Consider the following 23,109-nt stretch of genomic DNA (forward strand, 5'->3'; position numbering starts at 1 on the left):
GGAGCGCCCATGGAAGATAGTGATAGCACCTGATCTCCAAGAAGTCAAACGAGAAATCAGGCTGCTGAAGACCAATAAAGCCGCTGGGAAGGACCGCCTACCGCAGAGCTTTATAAACATGGCGGAGAAACGCTAGCAAAGGCTCTACACTGGGTTATTTCGAGGATTTGGAAGGAGGAAATGCTACCGGAGGAATAGATGGAAGGAGTGGTTTGTCCCATCTACAAAAAGGGTGATCGGCTAGACTGCTGCAACTATCGTGGTATTACGCTGGTAAACGCCGCCTACAAGGTACTCTCCCAGATCCTGTTACGCCGGCTGTCACCGATAGCACAAGGTTTCGTAGGGAATTATCAGGCGGGTTTCATGGGGGCTCGCGCAACTACGGACCAAATTTTTACTATCCGACAGATCTTGCAGAAATGTCGGGAGTACAACGTGCCCACGCATCACATCTTTATTGATTTCAAAGCAGCATACGATACAGTCGATCGCGACAAGCTATGGCAGATAATGCACGAATACGGTTTTCCGGACAAATTGAAGCGACTGATCAGAGCTACATTGGATCGAGTGATGTGTTTCGTACGCATCTCTGGGACACTCTCGAGTCCCTTCGAGACGCGACAAGGGTTGAGACAAGGTGACGGTCTATCCTGCATGCTGTTCAACATCGCTCTTGAGGGAGTGATCCGACGAGCGGGCAGCGGAACGAGAGGCACGATTTTTACCAAGAGTAGCCAACTTCTAGGCTTTGCAGATGCCTTCGATATCATTGCCAGGAACTTTGCGACGGCGGAGGCAATCTACGCCAGACTGAAAGCGGAGTCTAGGAGAATTGGGCCAAAAATAAATGCGTCGAAAACCAAATACATGAAAGGAAGAGGCTCAAAGGAAACAAACGCACGCTTCCCACGGACGGTAACCGTTGACGGTGACGAACTAGAAGTGGTAGAGGAGTTCGTGTATTTGGGATCGCTGGTGACCGCGGACAACAACACTAGTAAGGAGATCCAGCGGCGCATCCAAGCGGGAAATCGGGCCTACTTTGCTCTTCGTCAAACGCTACGATCAGGAAGCATACGCCGCCGCACGAAGCTTACAATGTACAAAACCATTATTAGACCGGTAGTTCTTTATGGACTTGAAGCCGTGACGCTGCTCACGGAGAACATGCGCGCCCTTGCCGTGTTCGAGCGGAAAGTGCTGTGGACGATATTTGGCGGAGTACAACCTGAAAGCGGAGAGTGGCGGAGGCGTATGAATCACGAGTTACAGGCACTGCTTGGGGAGACTCCCATCGTACATCTAGCGAAAGTTAGCAGGCTACGGTGGGCCGGACACGTCGTAAGGATGCCGGACGACAGTGCGACGAAAATAGTCCTCTTCTACAACCCCACCGGCACCAGGAACAGGGGGGCCCAACGTGCACGATGGCTCGACCAGGTCGAAAGCGATTTGCGACTTCTGAGACGACTAGGAAATTGGCGACGAGTGGCCCAAGACCGAGTTGAATGGAGACGAGTGCTTGAAACAGCCGAGCCACCCCGGCTCTATGCTGCTGAAGAAGAAGAAGTTTTCTTCTTTTTTAATTTTAGGTTTCGTATTCTACTAAGACGCTTCAAAGACTTCAGATAAATGGTGATTCCGACGACCCCTTCGACACCGGGATTTCACGAGACTTCAGCAATACCGAACGGACTATGCATAAAATAAGTCCATGTGATCGATGTGTTTTTAGTTAACCAGTGTTACCATTTGAATCATTTGTTTGAGAAACCCCACAAACGCCATCTTTATTAAAATTGACTTTTTACCAGTTTTCGAATCCTTGAGGATATCTACACCTTCCCTCAAAATCCCAGACAAGGTTAGTTCCACGAACCCCTTTTAATTGGGGTTGCAAATATCCGTTTGTTTGAGAAACCCCAAATATCTATGTTTCCGATAATCACCTAGAGCGGCGCTGCGATAAGTACAAAATTATCATTCAATATTTACGTGCAATTGGCCTTGCCAGAGTTGAAAGAGATTTCGTAGGCTGCTCGCACTTACAGGAAATCTCGTGCCAAACTGTCAATGTGTGAGTGTTGACAAAAGAAAAAATACTTCCCTTTCTGTTTTTTCTCACGCAAAACCCTGAACAATATCAGTAACGCTGGCAAGGTCAATGTTGTAAGCAGTTTTTGCAACACAATTCAATCGTATAAAAATGTCTTCGGAATCGAAAAATTATGAGTTGGACACAGTCAAAAAGAAGAAACATAATGTTCGGCGGACTACAGAATACAAGGCAAAAGTTATTAAAAGTAAAAGAACGGCGTATGAAATCAAAAAGAAAAGAATGTTTTAGATGAAAAAGTGAGAGCTGATTGCAAATGCAGATAAGCTTGGATTAGTTGGTCGACAAGATAAACGTAAATAAACCATTCTTGTAATCTAGATATAGTAAAAACTGTATCAATCTCGTTCCGGAAATGGACAGACTAAACTATCAATGCGTTTCTCACAAAAGCAGTAACCCACTAATTACTATACAATGTTAATAATAGCACAATATATAAATAAAAGGTTTAATCTTCTATTTATCTTTTTTGTTAGCTCGTTGCTTTTCCTAATGTGAGTATGTAATCCGTCGAGCACTCCCGAGTCACTGTAAAATCAATAGTTTATCCGTTCGAAGTATTTAAGGTGCTGTTCACGTATCTCCATTTCCTTTTGGTATAACGTAATTTGAGAACAGACCCTTATTCTCAGATTCTGCTCCATAATCATAGTACGGTTGTTACCCAAGATTTAAAATGCTTATTTTCTGGTTATAATATCTTTAACTACAACTAGCAAAGTATCAAGGTATTCTATGCGATGTGAATTCGTGTTACTCTGGTCCATTTATGCAATTTAAAACCCGCCGTTATTCCATTTACCTTTTATTTTTCAATAGGTAAATGTAAACCATGATAAAAATTTCGATTAAAAAAGTACAAAACTTTTTCTAAAACTTGTAGTATTCTGCATCAAAATTTTTAATAAATAATATTTAGCGCCCCTCTCTTCTTCTTCTTTTTAGCGGTACGTACTAAATTAACATCCCCAGTGATATATGGTAGCAAATTACATACTATGAACATGGAAAGGTCACAAGTTTGAATAAAAATGGCCTAAAACTACTCAAGTGCACTGTCAATTTCTCGTTTGTTTGAGAAACCCCAAATATCCATCAACTTTAAAGCCTTGTAATTTTAGCTAGAATCATTATTTTGATCAAAAGATAAGTCTACATAATGTATTTTAGATACTATCATAGAACCTCATACCAAAAAATATAAGGTTCAAAATTTTGAGAAAATCAGTTTTTTGTTGTTTTCCAACAATAGTGTCGAGTGGACTTGTGGGGTTTCTCAAACAAACGATTCATTTGTTTGACTTCAGTGTTAGTGCTAACGTTTTTTGTGATCGTGTAACAAATTAATATGTCCTATATTATGCCGATGAATGTATACAAAATAAATAACAAACAAATTACAAATATTGAATTATTGCATCAATATAAAATATATTTTATTGTTGAGTGCTTGCTGTCGACGGACTTGCGGACCAAACCCGTCCTTTTAAGCATAGGAATGAAGAGTTAGATTGTTATCCGCAAGTGTCTGAACAGCACATTCTTTTCTCGTCGACTTCTAGCTTGAGCGGAACTGTTCGGTCTAGTCAAGACATGTTTGCTCAAGCGGGAACAAGGCTAGGAAGTCATTTCGATCCATCCCGAGGAGTCTACCACGGCTCAGACAACTTCTTCATATCTCACAAAAATTGATGACAACTTCAACTTATACCCTTTCCTATTCTATACGAAACGAGAGTTCGTGTTAGCCAGTAACAGATACAGAATCTACAGGTACAACTTATTGCTTTACACTTTACAAATGTCAAGGAAACTTGAGGTGGGATCACAGTGGGATCCCCAATTGTTCTGGTTGTAGGATGTGAATGATAAACGGAGAGAGCGAGGCCTTCCATCGTTAATGTCACATTAGGCAGGCACAGCGAGCTCTGTTGATGAAATTTAGAAGAGGAAGAAGTCGCTTTTGGACACACATCTTCTGTTTTCAGAGGTTTTCTGGAATCCTTTGCAGTGAAACACTGGCTCCCCGGAATCTGGTTGAAATCCGCTTTCACGTAGGTCTTGTCGTTCATAATGCAGCAGTGTGGATTTCCTGTTGTAAGTTTATTTGATATTTTTTATGATATATTCCTTTTGCCTCTATACCATAATCGAATCGGGTTTGTTTTTAGTGAAAATAAAAGGAATTTTTTTTCGGTGCATTGCTCTACTATTACTTTACATTGCCATGTAAATTATGAATGATTATGAATGAAACTTTCGCTTTACTTAAGTTATTCTAAGTTTGAGCGTCTTCCGGAAGAGGAAACGGTATTATTATTCAAGATGTTCATTTTACCCCCAGCATCTATACTCTTTTGGTGGAACTTAGTATATAAATGTCTTTTATAGGAGCCTGTGATACAGGCATAAATTTTCTTCGTTCGCCATGATTTACAATCACATCACATCGCTTATTTGATGGATAGCAATCGTCTAAAAATTCTTTCCATTGTCAGCGAGAAATATGATCTTCTAATGTTGGCTTATCTTGAAGGCAGAAATGCTAACCTAGCATATCATTTTCGAGAAAAATATAGGTACTGCTGAAGGTAAGTTTTATCATAGACTAAGTCAGTGACAAATCGCACATCGTGAGCTTTAAATCGCTTCACAACTCATAAAGCCCACAGTTTTGCTCGTACACGTGGCGCTCACGATGTGATACTAAAAGGAGGCGGATGATTGTCGATAAAGTGGGAAATCGCTCTACAAGTCGAAACACTTATTTTCCAAGTCATCAAACCAAAACGGCTTGAAAGGTGCAATAATACCTAGTAATAAATTTGAAATTTACCGCTTCGGCCTCGATATGGCAATAACGGGGTACATCTTGGCTACTCTGTACTATACAGTCCTGTAGCTCTGGTATTCTGCTCTCACAGCTGACACAGCTGCAAAAAAGACTAGTAAAACTAGTGGGATGAAGCGTTGAAAGCAAAGAATAAGCTTTAATTTATTGATGGGGCTTCGTTATTTTGAATTAGGTTTGCCAATTAATTAGCCACACTGGCAGGCTGTATGGCGTGACCATGACAAGGGAAACGTGACACGTATAAAAACATATTGATTAATTATACTCCTACGTTAATCCTTCGCCTTGAATCCAGTTTTCCACTGGCAATGATATCAATGGGAGCACTACCGGTGAAGCCAACGTAAAACAAATTTGGTTTGTACTAATTCTTTAAAACATTTTATTTATCTGAAATGGTCTACCTTTATCAACAATCACTACTTACATGTTGGTTCTTGATAAGTTATTGATGAATAGGAATAAATATTGGGTATTTACTTATTTTATCTAGAAATATCAATTCTAACAGATCGTACAAACAAAATATGTACTTTTTATAATGGAGTATGTATCTAGTTTGAGCATACATCTATTTTATATTGTATTTAAACCATCTTTCATAAAAATATTAGTTTGATCCAAAAATTGTATTCGCGTTGTAAAAAATTGACAGAATGTTTGGCGACGGTAACTATAGAAAATAAACTGCTTGTCAGATTAATATGTACGTTCTTTGGCCAATGAATAATTGCGATGCATTTCATCTTAAGTAATCAGGTTCAGTTACCTGTCCGAAGAAAGCTAACATATACTGGCGTGTTGTATAATATTGCAATATCATTTAATATCTGTTTGGTTATGACTTTAGACTATATTTAGAATTCCATTTTCACTGTATATCATAAATGGTATTTTGTCTGCTGTTCATATATATATATATATTTATATAACCCGTTTAGTCTTCTATTCATTTCCACACATCCTACTAGTTTTGAGAAATAACGTTTAGTTTGGTCATAAAACGGCACGAGTATAAACAACACTTCAAATATGAGAAAGAATGATCTACTGTTTAGCAATATTCAACGAGGGGAACTTTGTTTATGATTACTGCGTCCATTTCATCAATTTTCTTCAACATGTTTCATATAAAAAGAAAGCTATGTATATAAGTATATGTATATCGCAATACAAAAATATTGAGTTGTTTTGTAGGATGCATCTCTCGCTGTTTACGGCCGTTTGTTTGCTCATCGCTTCCTACGGTTGATGTAAGTCGGCACACTAGCCGGGAATGCAGAAGCTAAACCGCCTCTAATTCGCCTTCGCTGAGTATCATTGAATGGATGTCGACGGCCGAACGTGTTTTCCGAGGTGGTTGTGGAGGCGAAACAACGTGTGGACCAACGAAGACGGAGTTTTGCCGGGGGCGGATATAACCGGGGTATCCTACATTTTAGTAGGGAAGAGATAGTAAATGGATAATTCAAGATTAGCCGTTTTAAATATGCAAACAAAACCGCACTGTACCTCCGGAGCAAACAGATGTCATTGTCGACTGCAGGCCCAGGGACATTTTAGAGAGTGATGATCGCTGTAATTGAAGAAAAAATGAAACTGCATTGAAAATGTACGCTAATAGGTACTGATATTAAGTTAAAAAAATTTGGTATTGCAAAATTCAGTTTATAATAATTCCGTTAAAATGTTTGATCCTAAATCTAATAATTGTAATACATCATATAGTATCAATGTTTCGCATTAAAGGTAAATACACGAACTTGGCACGATGATTACGAATCCGCGCCCGCGCATGTTGAAAATTGCGTGATATTTCAACAAATCCTTTTTGTTTGATATATAAATGCTAAATGGTAAAAGAATCCTTGAAAAATTGTCAAATGTTACCCGGGGAACTATTTTATGAAAACCGTTAGTTTGTTAATTTGCATTCGTGCAAACCCAGCTAGCATTTTCATATGTATAAAAGAGGTAAAAATCAGCATTACGTACAGATATACATGCTAATAAATCGTATTTGATGCGCAAAATTGACTAATCCGTACTATTTTGGAGGCGATATACGTGATTACGAACAATTTTGAGCGTACGACTATATAAGTATTTATATACGATTATATCCGATTAAGCGCGAGTCGTTCCGTACTACTATACGATTTTGTGCTGAAAAACGTAAGTATGTCAGTTATTATTATATACGATGGAAAATCAACTTGGTACCGCTTTATCCAACTTTAGTTACAATTTCGAGTTTGTTAGGAGATCTTTACGATTATTTTTTTATCTTAATATACGAGTTGGTGCTAGCTGGGAAGTTTTTTAACACCACAGGAGCAAAAAATAACGGCATTGGATGAAAGCAGATTAAATAATAGTTTTTTGAATGCGTTTATGGATTAGCAATTAGTTTAGGGGACCCGCATTTTTTTTCCGGTGGATTGAATGGGCATATTGGTCCTTAAAGTCGCTAAAAAAAGGTAACTGGCGTGGCATCACGTTGTTCTGTATTACTCTTCGGGTACTTTATAAGGTAATCTTTAACCGAATCTAGGAGAAGCTCGATGATGGTACTGTCCGACGACGGCAGCAAGCAGGATTCCATGCTGACCGATCATACTTACTTCTTACTTCATGACGCGTCACGACGAGGTGACTTTTGCCGTACCAAGTATTCCTCTCGATTGTTCTCGGTGCTGGCTTACTCGTCGCTAATTTGTTGAGCGTCTCGACAAACATAAGCCGGCTTCAATCTGGTCGAGCCACGTTTGGCCCCTCTATTCCTGATGCCACGCCGATGGGATTCTTGAAGAGAACAGATTTTACTACACAGTCGTCCGGCATCCTTGCGACGTGGCCAGCTCACCGTACTCTCCCAACTTTCACCAAGTACACAATGAGAATCTGTACAAATAGTGCTTGTAGTGCATGGTTTATGCGCCTGCGCCACTCTCCGCTTTTCGTCTGTCTGTCCGGTAAAAATAGTTCGCGATACCTTTCGTGTAGATACGGCGAGTGCACATGTGTCTTCCGTAAGCATAGCTACCGCAGCAAGTCCGTAGAGAACTATCGATCTGAATAACGTTTTTTATATCGTCAGCTTTATGCGGCGGCGTATGCCCCTTGAACGATGCACCTTGCGGAGGGAAATCTAAGAAGGGAAGGATATTCAGCAGAGCGTGATAAGGCTACTTGAGCTTATAATCTGATTCTTAAAGAGGTTATAAAAACCTTCTGAAGATTAAGCAACTTGGTCGGTAGGTAAAAAACTGTCAGTGGCCATAAGAAAGTTCCAGTGGAGCACGTAGTATTATTAGCGGTTTTATGAAAATCGCCATCATCACGAAATCTCATATGCTCCAAAGATTCGCGGACGACATCGATATCATCGGTGTTAACCGTAGAGCTGTGGAAGAAGCGTACACGCATGTTAAGGAAGAAGGTGCAAGGATAGGGCTTATCATAAATTCTACTAAAACAAAGTATATGGTGGCTGGTAGAGAGCGAGGTAGCCGGGTGTTGGAACTGCGGTGGTGATAGATGGAGATACTTTTCAAGTGGTCGACGAATTTGTTTACCTTGGTACGTTAGTGACATGTGACAACGATGTGAGCCGTGAAGTAAAAAGGCGGATAGCGGCTGCCAACAGGGCCTAACGTAGCCAGCTGAGGTCCCGTAGCCTACAACTCCGTACAAAACTCGCGCTCTATAAGACGCTAATTCTCCTGGTGGTACTCTACGGCCACGAAGCGTGAACGTTGAAAGAGAGCGACCGACGAGCTCTTGGCGTTTTGGAGCGTAAGATCCTGCGATCAATTCTTGGCGGCATATTAGACGAAGGAGTGTGGCGCAGGCCCATGAATCATGAAATATACCAAGTGTACAAAGATGCGGATGCGGTATACAAAGACGACTTCGAGGCAGACCCCGTACCCGTTGGATGAGCGCTGTTGACGAGGATGCTAGAACAGCGGGTGTTAGGGGCGACTGGAGATTGGCAGCTCAAGACCGAGTAATGTGGAGACGGCTCCTGAATTCGGCATGGATTCGATAAGCGGATTGTCGCCGAAAAAGTAAAAGTAAGTATGAAATTCGCCATGAAAACCACTAGAGGAACGTAATAAAACTTAAATTGTTGCTTGGGATTAGCCCGGAATAGTTGTTCTAGATCTACACGATCTCTGCCGTCCTGCTTATTTGTGTATTTGTCGTCCTGTGTATTTGACAATGTGATTTAAAAATAAATTTGTCTAAAAACAAATACATGAAACGAAAAAGCTTAAAGGAGATAAACACACGCCTCCCACGGACGCGACGGTAACCATTGACGGTGAAGAATCAGGAGTGGTAGATGAGTTCTTGTATTTGGGATCGCTTGTGACCGCGGACAACCAACAACACTAGTAAGCTGATCCAGCGGCGCATTCAAACAGGAAATCGGAACTATTTTGCTTTTCGCAAAACGGTACGATTAAGATGCACACGCCACTGTATGAAGGTGATAAAGTACAAAGTCCTCATTGGAGTGGTAGTTTTTTATGGACTTGAAGCTGTGACGCTGCTTACGGAAAACTCACAATTCCTTGTCATGTTCGAGCGGAAGTTACTGCGGAGGACAAACTGAAAGCAGAGAGTGGCGGAGATGGATGAATCACGTACACCTGGCAAAAGTTGGTAAGCTACGGTGGACAAAGACACGTCATAAGGATGACGGACGGCAGTGCGACGAAAACGGTTCCCTTCAAAAACCCCACTGGCACCAGGAATCGATGGGTCCAATAAGCTAATTTACTTCACCATTACGAAAGCGACTTGCGACTTCTGAAACGCCTGGGATATTAGCGATGAGTGGCCAAAGATCGAATTGAATAGAGACCACTGCTTGAAACAGCACGAGCCAACCCGTATGTTGACAACGACGTGGACAACATTTGTTTGGGGCTTTTAAAGAAGGGATCCCTATTATTTTGGTACACACAAATTTGGTCAATGTTTTCCAATAAAAGAGTATCATTTTACACTATAAAGACACATGAATTGTTTTATTTTGGCAGAGGGTACATTTTTATAACAACTCCTAAGTGAGTATGCTACTCCGACAAACTGCAGCAGCACGAGACCCGGATTTCGTCTCAAAATCGGCGAACTACTCCACAAACCGGAGGGATTTCCCGATTCAAATTCTTGACTGAAATGACCCACTTTTTTTAAAACGAGCAAATATAATTGCCCAGTGTAGTATGTTCGATAGGTTGGGATCACGGGGCGTATAGCTCATTTCTTCTGCTTGATTTGAATAGCGACTGACTATGACTATTCTGATAGTCATCTCACTCACCTTACCTCTCTTACGGGCCCTATTAGGCCGTATGAATAAAAGAGTCAGAGCAAATGCTCCCATACGATTTAAACGGGAAAAGCAAAGTAAACTGGTTTATTCATACGGCCTATTGTTACAGTCACCCTCACCTTACCTTACAGGCCCCATTAGATTTGAACAGTTACCCTGGTGAGCGGAGTCACCTAGGTAACTCGCAGAATCGCAAATTGTGCTCATACCTAAAAAACTTAGGTGAGGTGACTGTGAGAATAGGGCTCCTATTATAGGGTGGCAACGTGGAACGGCGCCTCTCCGATGGCTGGCAAAATGGTGTCGACGACGAAATGGCAGCTGACGAATGGGCGACCTGGAAAGGCGTGAGCCGATATTTCACCAGAGCAACACGGATTCTTTCCTGTGCGTTATCTTCGTGTTTCAGGGATTTCAAATCGACGCCATATACAGTACTGGACAATATAAAGTACGCACCCACTCTCATACTATATAACACGTGGTATCTTTTTTATTGTCAAACATATGAACTCGGTATATTTGGACAAATTGTAGCATTTTCAATGCTTTAAACGATTTATGTATCGTTAAATATAAACATTAGCTATTTTGATCAAGCTATTGTAAAGTTCTAGAAAAAGTCAATTTTTAGTTGGTCATAATAAAGTACGCACTACTAATATAATGACTGCGCAACGCCGCCGACTCCATACGAATAGATTCCTCACCATCACATTACAGCGAAGTGTCAAAACAAATTGTTTGTGATTGATTTTTCATTACTGGTGCGCGTTTTTGTCTGGTACGATGGCAAAAAAGCAAATTTGTGAAGATATCCGTAAACTTATCGTTAAAAATCGTAAGAAAGGTTTCCCAAATAGAGAAATTACTCGAAGATATGAAATTAGTGAGGCAGGAGTACGAAAAACATTGAAAAAATATGAGGAACTTGGAAGCGTGAAAGACCGGACTGAAAGAGGAAGAAAGCAGAGGACTACAACCAGTGATGATCGCCTGATTCGTCGAGAAGTGGCTAAAGATCTGTTTTCTACCAGCCGTGTAATCCGAGAAAATACGAATTTAAATATTTCCGAACGAACTGTTCGTAGAAGACTGAAGGAAATGGGATTTAAAAATGGATTTGCTCAACGAAGGCCATTTATCCGAAATGTTACAGGTTTGTTTATTTCATATTCAATATTTGTTTTTAAGTAATATTAATTTGTATAGGATCAAACGTCTTAAATTTGCTCAAAAATATATCGACAAACCTCTGGAGTATAAAGCCTCTGTATAAAACATCTTCTGAAAGTATATCTATAAAGCTAATTTTTGTTCGATCACTGTGAATAGTTCGCAGAATCTACTATAAATAATGAGAAAAGCATGAAAGTTTCAAGATGTGGTAAGTGCGTACTTTATTTTGTCCAGTACTGTACACCGACCTTAAGGCAGCCTTCGATAGAGTCTAACTTGCAGCAAACAGTATTCTTTCAAAATTTGATAAATATAATAAATTTAATGAGTTTCTTTTGACACGAGTATGCAAATACTACTCCGAAATGCGATTTTTTAATATTTTTGTTGATAATACATAAAGGCATAAATATCCCGTTCGGAAGCCGTGAGCTTAAACCGTCAATAGACATTACCCTTCTTTATCGACAGTCTTCGCAGCAGGCTGTTAGAGTACAGGAAAATTACGGGGCCAGTGTAACGATCCTACTGACTCTATCTAGCAACACCGCCTAGCCGAGATTCGAACAGCAGTCGTATTACCAATCTTGGTTGGAACAGTAGTCGTATTACCAATATTGGTTCTATTTTCACCATAATCGTTGGCATTTCCATAAGTAAACAAATATCTCGGAGTTTTTTCATGTTTTTGAAAATTAAGCTCTACTCGTGCTTCAATTAAAAATTACTGAAAATATGGTTGAAATAGCATTTAAAACAGTTTTCCACTAATTTTAAATACTTCAAATTTTAACAACGCTTTCTAATCGTCTAAATAATTGAGCTTCATAATGAATAAGTCTAACTTCAATTATAACGAAATATTTTGTTGCTAAATTTTTTTAGGTCCATTAATCGATTGCTTCTATTTTTTCGTTCCTGGTCTTGTTCTAGTGGAAGAACAGCTGGTTTTGTTGTTCTTCTAACAAAAAACAATAGATTAGTTACAGTTTTTAGAAAATAGCTGTAGCATGTTAAAGTTTTTTTGTTTTACTTGTCTCTGACTCTGTCGCGGTCCTACGTAAACTATTTTATTAAAGTGGAGAAGCGTTTAGTGAGAGGAATGGTAGACTGATGGATGAAACTGCAAAACTTCGATATGAGGCCAAAAATATATTGCGTAGTTCAATTGGTAAGTGGAATTCTAACCCACACTCTCTCGGTTGGTGCCCAAGTGTTTTGAGAACTGGTTTGACTGGAGGGACGAAAACTACATGTGAGACTATCTAAGATAGGATATCGTGTGGTGATAGTTTAAATGTTAGAACACTCGGGCGCCAACAGCGAGAATGTGGGGCAGAGTCCCACTTACCAATTGAACTTCGTAATATATTTTTGGCCTCATCGAAGTTTCGCAGTTTCATACAGTCTACCATTCTTCGCACCAAACGCTCCTCCACTTTAATAAAATGTTAAAGTTGTATATCGTAGGGCAAAGAACCGGTTTTAAGTAGTCTAAGCGGGTCACTGGTTGTTTTACCTTATTACAATCGATGTGTTGACTAAGTGGGGGATATCAGCATATCAATCTTCTTGCTACCCTTAGTTCTTCAAGCTGGTCCAGCGCCTCCTTTAGTTCTTCAAGCTGGTCCAGCGCCTCTATGGTTCAAAGGTACACGGGTACCAGCGAGCCACACGCCCTGGTGGGTGTTGTAGGTTCAAATCAGGTTATAATCTCTGATTATAGATTGGTTCGACCCATGCACTTTCCAGCATTGGACAAAAGGTAGGAGTCACAACGAAAACTTGTTAAGCGTAGCTACCAATTATTTCCTCCCTTCCTTTCTACTCTTTCCCCTCCATTGCCAAAACTTTCATTACTTTCCCCTACCGTCCCTCCATCAATTGTAGAACCATCGTTACAAAAAAACAGTTTTTAATTCATCATATTTCTTGTCGGAAACCCGGTAAATTGTGTTTGTGTGAATTAAATCTATGGTTAAGTGATTTGTGAAGATGTTCATATCAAAAGTTTTGGAAAATATGAATAAAATGTGCATTTTCGGCTCATTTATTTTCAACTGATTAAAATAGGTGACACTGCTTAACTCGTTCCTTACCCTATTTATTTAGCGAAAGAAAAGGAAAATAGGCTGAATTTAGAAACAGCCTGAAAATACCCTCCCGTACCCAATGCAAATTTTCCTGAATGAGTTAATAAAATAACCAGCTTTGCAAAAATATACCTATTATGTATTTATTTATTCGATGAGAGTTTCAAAAATATCCGACTTAATATGAACTTTTGCTGATCATTTATGTGTTAAGTCTTAAGTGAGCCGCTCCGAATTATAGTGGTCTATTGACCATTTAGTTAATTTTACAGGAGACGCAATTGTCTAAAAAAAAACTCTATAATAAATTCTATACAATTATTTTCTCCAAACCAAGTGTTCTAATGTGTAGTGTATAAAGTGATTCAACATGAGAATACATAAAAATCCCAACTTTTGTCAAAATATACGATTTATTCACACCAATGTACATAGACCACTATGATTTCATATATATTTTCACCGTAATCCCCAAAACGTTCCGCACTATACTGGTCTATCTCCATGAGATTTGTAAATGGCTGTATCTTGCGCTGCTGACCGTCTAGCAAGTTGCGGTCTTCGGGAAGGTTATTCAAATGACTAACAGCTTTAGGGTGGTATGGAAAATAGCGCAGAATTGTCTCACTACGTGGCGCCAGTGTATATGTAATATTCATATACAGGCTGTATCTTGCGCTACTGACTATCTAGAAAGTTGCAGTCTTCGGGAAGGTTATTCAAATGACTGCCAGCTTCCAGGTGATATGGAAAATAGCGCAGAATTGTCTCACTACGTGGCGCTAGTGTATATGTAATATTCATATACAGGCTGTATCTTGCGCTTCTGACTATCTAGAAAGTTGCGGTCTTCGGGAAGGTTATTCCAATGACTACCAGCTTTAAGATAATATCAAAATAGTACAGAATTGTCTCACTACTATAAGGCTATGAGAAATAGTTAACTTCAACACTCAATTTTATTTCTAGCTGCGTTAACTGCCTGTAAAAAATCCATCTACCATCTTTAATGGTACTTCTAAGAAGGCCAGAAAAATCCCACCAACTCACTTAATCTATTGGTCTCAGTCACGTGAACACATTCCCAGTTACTTTCTAATCATTTTGCACCATTCATGAACATTGTATAATCAAAGAAAATTCAGTACCAAATTTTCAAAAGGGTCAATCTGCAAAATGTCAACAAACCGAGTGAGAGTTATTTTCTGCTGGACTAGCATAGGAAAAAAAGCCCTCCATACCATCTTGAAGGTAAGAGTAATTTTATAATTTGAGTCATAAAAATCCTTTTGTTATAATTTTTTCACTGACGATAATGATGATCATTTAAAAAAAAATTCTTCACCCAATCGAGTCTAAAATCCGGATAATCTTGTACGACAAGGTAGGTGAGGTAGCGTCTCAGTTGGCCTCGAGGTACGATGCTAATCTAATAAGCTAGTCGTCGTATATTCGAATCTCGGTTGGGAGGCGCTGTTAGAGTCAATAATCAATTGTCGTAGCAACTTGCCCTGCAATTGTCCTGTACTCTAACAGCTGGCTGCGAAGGTTGTCGTGTAAAACAGAAGGTCAAGTTTCGATAACGGAATGAAAATCAGGAAAATATTGAGATAGAGATGAAATAGACGATAAAGTGAAGAAGAAAGATAACTACACTGTTACACTTAGATTTGTGTAAGAATACATCTTATTAAAGTTTCCAAACGATTTTATATCTAAATACTTTAACTAGACTATTTTCATAGACTATAGAGGGTAAACTTGAAGCGGAACAGTATATTTCATTACGCTGAGTAATTTCATGTTCGTTCGAATGAAAAATTATCTCATACACTTTTGTTTGAATTGCAATTCAAATTTTCCTTGTACTATATTGAAAATAATGTTAAAATATAAAATAATATTGAATAACTTGAAAATGGGTCATTCCACGTCAAGTGACCAAGACAAAGTAAAGCTTGTAATGAACCAAATTCAGTCAGAATTCCAAGTTTGATGCCCCGTTTTTATAAGCAAAAGCCGTCCCAAGTATGTTAGTTTTACTGCACTCTTATTGCGGTTTTTAAGACCAAAATTGGTCATATAAACCATCATAAGAGTGTTATAAAACCCAAATTGTTACTTGGGCTGTTTTCGTCAATTCCACTTATTTTCTTTTGCTTATGTCTCGGAAAGCATTAAGTCTAGAAAGGCACTATTCTCACATTTTCAAAGAAAACTGCCCAATGAATTTGAAAAAATAGTATTTTTTAATATCAATGCTGCCAAATATTTTTCGATTCGATTTAAAAACTATTTTTCTCCCAATGAATACAATTTGATATCAAAAATTCCAACTCCATCGTATTTGCCAGATTTTTTATAAAATTAAAAAAAATTTGACAGTGTTGCCAAATTCCAAAATTTAAACTAAAAAGCTGGCAACACTGTTCAGGAAAATGTAATATGTAGTAACATATACATGCTTTCACAACAGGGCATAGAGACTCACTGCTTCTTGAAAAAAAATTTTTAGCTCTTGGTTTTACATAAGAAATTGGAGGCCGCTTGCTTCAAAACGTTGTCTCTGGATCGGCAAGGAATACTTCGTGACGATAAGTAATTCTAATGTAAAAAAAATCTCTGGAATACGATGGAGTCGGAACTTTTGAGATTAAAATGAGAAAAATAGAACTTTAGTTTTCAAATCGAATTAAAAAATATTTGGCAGCACTGGTGCTAAAAAATACTACTTTTTTAGAATTCCTTGTGCAATTTTCTTTGAAAATGTGAAAATAGTATCTTTCTAGAATTAATATTTCCGGAGACACAAGCAAACGAAAATTAGCGGATTTGACGAAAACAAGGTTTTTGTTGAATAGGGGGGAGGGGGGGGGGGTTCTCCAATAGAGGGAGGGGGATTTCAATCGGCACAAAAAAAAACAATAGTCTACTTACTACGCTTATTAACTACTTTCACCTAATTATGGGATTATGGGAGTTTTATCTCAATCTCTGTCACAAGTAAGTCCCATGCACATAGACCACTATAATGCGGAACAGAATGGTCATTCTGTTCCGGACCTAAAATTCATCATGAAAAAAAGCAGGTTGGAAACCTACTATTTTGTAATTTTTAGTGTTTATATAGTACATCTATCGATAAAGATGCGATTTATGCAAAAATCTCATTTTTGACAAAAATGGTCAATAGACCACTATAATTCGGAACGGCTCAAGTAAGTGCTTATAGATTTAAAATCGGAGTAACATGTAATGAAATACAGTCAGTATACAATCATGGGACACACAATTGTGGATAATTTGAGCTTGGGGTCAGTCCCGGTGTAGTGGTTAGCATTCACGCCTCTCAAGCCGAGGACACGGGTTCTAATCCCAACCCCGCAGAAGTCACGAATGACCCAAGCTGTTCAAGTGACTATAATATAACAAAAAAAATTTAGCTTTAGCTGCCAATTAAATATGATTAAAAATGACATAATGATTGATCAAATTTTTAATGCTACTAATAAGTACCAATTTTATAATTCATTTAGTATAATATTATCACACATAAATTGGCAGTTAAAGGTAAAATTACCCATAATTATGTACTGTACTGATTGTACAATGGCTCCGACCGGTTTAAAAAAGTCTAATTTATTTTTGTTATTTTATATTTACCTGCGGAACAGGTGGCATGTCTAGATCGAGGTCAACCAGAGGACAGGAACCTCGATGCTGCTGGATAAATTTCGGCTGATATGGTTCTAACATACGAATTTTTCCCCATCGATGGAAGAAGAGTCCGATGGCGCCTATCCACAGTATAAGTACAAAAATTACTATAAGTGCTTCCTCTGGTCTTACTACTATACTTGGTCCAGATTCTGAAAAGTAATGGGAAGAGAAAAGGCAAAATTAATTAAGCTAATGATGCTAGTGATTCGATATTCGTGGGCCAATATGACTGCAATGCACTCCTAAAATATATTCTGAACAACGTCTCATACAAAATGCATTGGCAAGTAGAACATATCCGAAGCGAATAAGCTGTGGAGCAACCGAAACTGCATCGAACACAGAGACAAAAACATTGTTTAATCTACATAATGGCGAAAGAAAGTTTTGAAATATGATCAATCAACTCTAGTTTATTGGTGGACATAAAAGGATAGTTTCATGATGTATCTATATGTTTCATGTTATCAAGTAATGTTATAATGGTAATAAATGTTGGGTGCGTGTAAAGGGGGAGGGGCGGTATAAAAAACTATGAGTTTTTAGCATTTTTGTCTAAAGTTTGCTTAAAGTGAAAACCAAATCTATGCTTTTGTTTTTTATATACTGCCATCCGGAGTGACATTGTACCACGGCACGGGAATTAGATTCCCAACAAACATTTTTGTGGTAATAGTTTATTCAAGCATTGTATAGCTAAGTTTTGAGTACAAGTGCTTGATAAACTGTCATTCAACCATGTTTGGTGGGTTGTACCAAAAGCAAAAAATGATCGTTTATGAAAATATATTGGATCTATTGAAACTTCTGGTTCAAATTCAAAATGATTCGAAACACATGTCTTTTCGTTATTCGGAATGGAGTACAGATAATGTTGTTACAGAAATATACGGACTCAAAGTTGAGGGCCAAAAACGTCCCATACAAATTAACCCAAACAAAAGCATTGACAAGCAAGTGGTCGTGGGTTCGAATCTTAGTAGAATCAAGCCATTGGATGTCAAGTGGCTTTAGCATGGGTTTAATCTCAGGCCCCTCCACAGAGGTGGGCACAATTCCGCTGATCCGCTAACAGCTAATTAGCTCAGCTAACATTTTGGTTAGCGGTTAGCGTTTTCGCTAATTTTTAAAACCGTTAGCGTTTTTGTTAGCTTCCGCTAAATTTATGTGCCGCTAAATGAACCGCTAGCTTTTTTTTAGCAAGAGGAAAATTGTTATGAAATATGAAATTTTTCTTTTAATTTAACTGTTTAGCTATTATCTATCAATATTATCGCATAGATCTGGATCGAAAGATCCCAAACTTGATAAACTTTTGTATGCGAGCACGGTTGATGGACTCTATATATTCTTAGAAAACCTCAAGAGAAACTTTCCGATTTATTTACTTCATTTACATCGCATACATTATTTTAAAAATTCATAAGTATTGAAGCATCATTTAAAAAATATTATGAAAATGAAACCATTTGATTTTTTTAATGTGGTTTTAACCAGTGTGTCATTCACCACGCAAGAAAATGTAACCAAGTTTACACAACAATCCAGCAAAATTATTATCTGAAAAACAGTTTTTCACAAAATTTTCCGTGGAAGCGAAAAACTCTATAGCAAACTTAAATTTCCAAAATATTTTTTTTGTTTCTTATTCTTGTTTTACAAACTGACCAATATGTGCTTGTAAGGGATTAAAATTTCACGATAGTGTTATTTTTTATTTCTGAGTGATGACCAAAAAGGTCGAATTCCTAAGATATTCATAGACAGCAGTCCCCTAAATTAGGCGGTGAGTGGTGCTACATGCCCACTGCATTGTCTTAGTTTCCTGTTAGTCAATTTATTTGGTTTTTGGTAGTTAACATGCTCATAACGGTCTCTATTAATATACCCAGAATCAGTTTTGTTGATCGATAGATAGCTGATGGGCGAGCAGCATCACGCATCGCCTTATTCGGAGAATTCCTGTACCACTGACAATTCATATCTCAGGAACCAAATGTGTGGTAGAGCAAGCATTTTTAAATGAAAATGTAAGTAAATTTTTTTGGCAATCCAGAAAAAATATTGTTTGGAAAAAATCTTTTAAAAAAAATTCCACAGAAAAAAAACTATGTCCTACCTCATGAAAATTGCCCTCGTAATTTCATTTCATCCATTTTAAATGTGGTAATGTTCTTCAAAACATTTTTTTGTGAATGCCTGCAATTTTTTCACGAAATTATTTCATGTTTTTCCAGTATATATTTTTTCTTATACCTTTGCAACGAAGATTTTCTTTTTTTCAAAATTGGTTTTTTAAAAAGTATTGCTAAATTTGTGCTGCTAACAAATTTAGCGGTTAGCGGTTAGTGTTAGCTTCCGCTAAATTTTTGGTTCATTTAGCGGTTAGCGGTTATCGAAGCTAACGTTTTGGATTAGCGGTTTAGCTGTTAGCGAAGCTAAAATTTCGGTTAGCGGTGCCTACCTCTGCCCCTCCATATACTCCTTCTTCATGCTGAATTCTATATATTTACCCACTGAAGCCTCCTGACAGCGCAAATGTCCCTCCTATAGTTAAGTGTACTGGTCAGAGGTACGAATGAGTCCTCGCCAGGGGCGGCTATAATATGGGATAGTGCTGGCAGCGAGGAATAAGTGGGTAAAGTAGATCAAGCTTTGAAGGAAGGGTAAACTATAGTTACTATATATATAGTTCGGCGGATACAAAAATCGGGAGCCAAATAAACGTCAAAAGCCGAGCCAAACGTTTTTCAAAATTCGGATTGTGGGACTACTGTTAATGTTTATTAACAGTATTATCTTTATTTTCATAGAACTAGTCATTTCCAACATCCACTAGCGATTATTTTCCGTAAAAATCTGCACATTTCTCCATAATTTCAAATTAAATTTCAAAAATCAGGGTTGCCAATTCGCCTGGTTTTCTATCCGCCAAACTATATATATAGTAACTATAGGGTAAATCCCAATACACACAAGCACGCATAAATTTAATAAGCATATCGCTCACTCAATAGCGATTATAGCAAAAAGAAATGCAGTGCAGGTCATATAGCAAACACCCGGGCGATATTACAATAGATCAACTATACTGGTCACAGTAATAAGTCCACACATGGAAAAAAAGCCAAACAAAAAATCGAATCAACTTGATATTCTGAAGATATATAAATAATATTTTGAAGCGCATAATAAGCGTTGGACGGCTTTTGCGTATGATAAACTTTAAATTTTTTTTTCTAAACACAAATACACCATTTTGACCGTATTGAAGGTGACAGTCATCCGAATAACCCTTTTGAAGACCAAAACTTTCTAGATAGTCAGCAGCGCAAGTTATAGTGGACCCCCGTTCGTTTGAACGATTCCTCATGCAAACTAATGGGGTTTGTTTTTAATTTGAATAACTAGCAACCCTAAATATGCTGAAACTTGAACTGGCCGCCCTGCTCTTTGTTATTGTTTTGGTGGTTTGATTTAGTCTCGTTTAGTTGGTAGTTGCAAGCAGTGAATATGTTATTCTCCGATCGGATTTCTATCGTAATCGTAGGGAAACGAAATGTGAAACTGATTAAAGTAGGATTAAACACGCTAGATCAGTACAAACAAATCGTATTTATGTGCATTGTCTTCACAATGATGACATGTTGAGAATGATATTTGAACCATTTTTAATTTGCACATCGTGCAAACCAGCGGGGTTCAAATTAAAAAGTGTTCAGATTAAAAACGGTCAAACGAACGGGGGTCCATGGTACAGCCTAAACTAAAATATAACATGTACGCTAGCGCCATGTAGTGAAACAATTCCGAAATACTACAATTTTGCTGTAGCATAAAAATTGAAAACCAAATACAGTAATGGCCCGATTTTGTCACTCCCATGATGAATTTAGGGGTGACAAAAACGGGACAGTTACAAAATCGGGTATTTTTTCAATTTTTATTTTTTTGCAGATAACTTAGAACGAACTACATATACTTCATTCTGATCACTTTTAGGACATGTCGCACTTCCTACCTCTCTGCGGACATTTGTCACCTTTTCACAGCACAGGTCCCAAAGGTATGAAAACACGCGTTTTTTAATTGCGCCGAAATGGTTGATTATACTGGTTAACTATGTTCAGAGAAATTTCACAGCGTAAAAAGCTCTTTTTGAACGCTTCTTTGATTAACCCCCCTAAAAGTAAGATAGAAAATTTATTTTTCAAGCAGTAAGAGATAGAGCAAAACAATGTTCTACAAAATTTTTGAGAAGATTATTATTAAGAACTTTGCCAACGAATGTAGGGGAGTGTCGTCGTGGTTGGGCCACGTTTTGAAAGTCGCCCATAACTTTCGTTTCAAAAGTAATTTTGGAAATCTAAATACATCGTTACAAAGGTCTAAGAATAAGGAATATTTTCGGAAAGTTTTGAACTGATTGCTTGAAAAACAAAAAAAGTTATAGGCATTTTCGTGAAGACTAAAAATGTTGTCATAGTCGGGCCATGTTGTACAGGTTGGGCCACCGCAGAAAATCTAAGACATACGTATTGAAATTCTGTATAGAGACACGAAAAGTATAAATTCCATGAACAACTGTTCAATAAGGTACAACCTTATTTTTAATTGCATTTTTGCGAAATTTTGGCGATCTTGTAAAATAATATTGCTACAATCGTCTTTTCCGAAGTGTAGGGTAATTGATCTTGAATGGACCTATTTAGAGCTTTTTAACACCACCACTCGCACTCCTGCTCAATTTACTCGTTATTTATAAATAATATGTGATGATGTTACTATTTGTTGGAAAGTACCACCTTTTTTCTACATTATCAGTACTTAAAAAATGTATAATTGATGAAACTTTTATTAAATATATCGTTTTTTGCCAAAGCCTTTTTTTGATCTTGAATGGACCCAACATGATCTTGAATTGGACCTATTTTTGATTTTGAAATGGACCTAAATTAGGATTGTCATAGTTTCTTCCATGTAAATGAACAAAATAATAACAAAGAATTTTTTTTAATAGTACAACTATACTACTGTTATTTATTAATAGGACACAAGGTTGAACAGCTTTTACCTTTCTTATACTCTGTTAGAAAGGTATGAAAGTCGGTTGAAAAATTTGAAATCAGTCACAGTCGCCGAGGGTCTTGTTTTTATGTCAGCCCAACAATTGAACAATGTTTCAGTGACTTGATATGCGTTATGTATGTATCTGTATGTGACATTTGTATATTGGGAACTTATTATTACCTGTTGTTCAGATATGGTTGAAACGATTTCTACGTCATAAAAAAATTATGTCGCCTATTAGTTTCAAAAATTTAAACCATTCATTAAAAATATGTAATATAACTTGTATTAAACGTAGTTTATCAAGTACAGTGGGGTTCGAGTTTTTATTTAGTGACTACATATTTCGAAAGGTCAGACTTTTACTGACGTAGGACTACGTCTTACTGCAAAGCATCTAAAGGTTTGCGACAGCCCCTGTCGAACATTTTGAATATAAAACCGTTGCAATCGTGAAAAATTCGTAAATTAGTGGTAATTATTCAATTTTTGACACATTTATATGCAATTTTTTCAGTTGAAAAATGGTCTAGATTTTGCCTCGGTTTCGATTTTGGCAACATAGGCGACACGCATTTGTTGTCAAATTCGAAATCATACTGTAAATGGTGCTTGAAAAAATTAGACTTGGTAATTCTACTAGGTTTAAAGGTAAACTTAGATACTAGGTTTTAATTTTAAATGATGGTCGATGAAAAACTGTACCAGATAGAAAATA

General features: G+C 37.8%; 1 protein-coding gene across 1 annotated transcript in view; it reads right to left on the bottom strand.

Annotated features, from left to right (window-relative positions):
* Positions 1-5,388: 5,388 nt before the first annotated feature.
* Positions 5,389-23,109, bottom strand: part of LOC128732934 (uncharacterized) — a 198,338-nt gene continuing 180,617 nt past the window's right edge. The window contains exons 4-6 of the mRNA XM_053826408.1: positions 17,265-17,470; positions 6,492-6,555; positions 5,389-6,410 (exon numbers count right to left, since the gene is read on the bottom strand). Of these exons, the coding sequence (XP_053682383.1) occupies positions 6,265-6,410; positions 6,492-6,555; positions 17,265-17,470 (416 nt within the window). The 3' untranslated portion in view covers positions 5,389-6,264. The remainder of the gene's footprint in view (positions 6,411-6,491; positions 6,556-17,264; positions 17,471-23,109) is intronic.

The sequence above is a fragment of the Sabethes cyaneus genome, chromosome 1, assembly GCF_943734655.1.
Source record: "Sabethes cyaneus chromosome 1, idSabCyanKW18_F2, whole genome shotgun sequence".
Classification (NCBI taxonomy): domain Eukaryota; kingdom Metazoa; phylum Arthropoda; class Insecta; order Diptera; family Culicidae; genus Sabethes; species Sabethes cyaneus.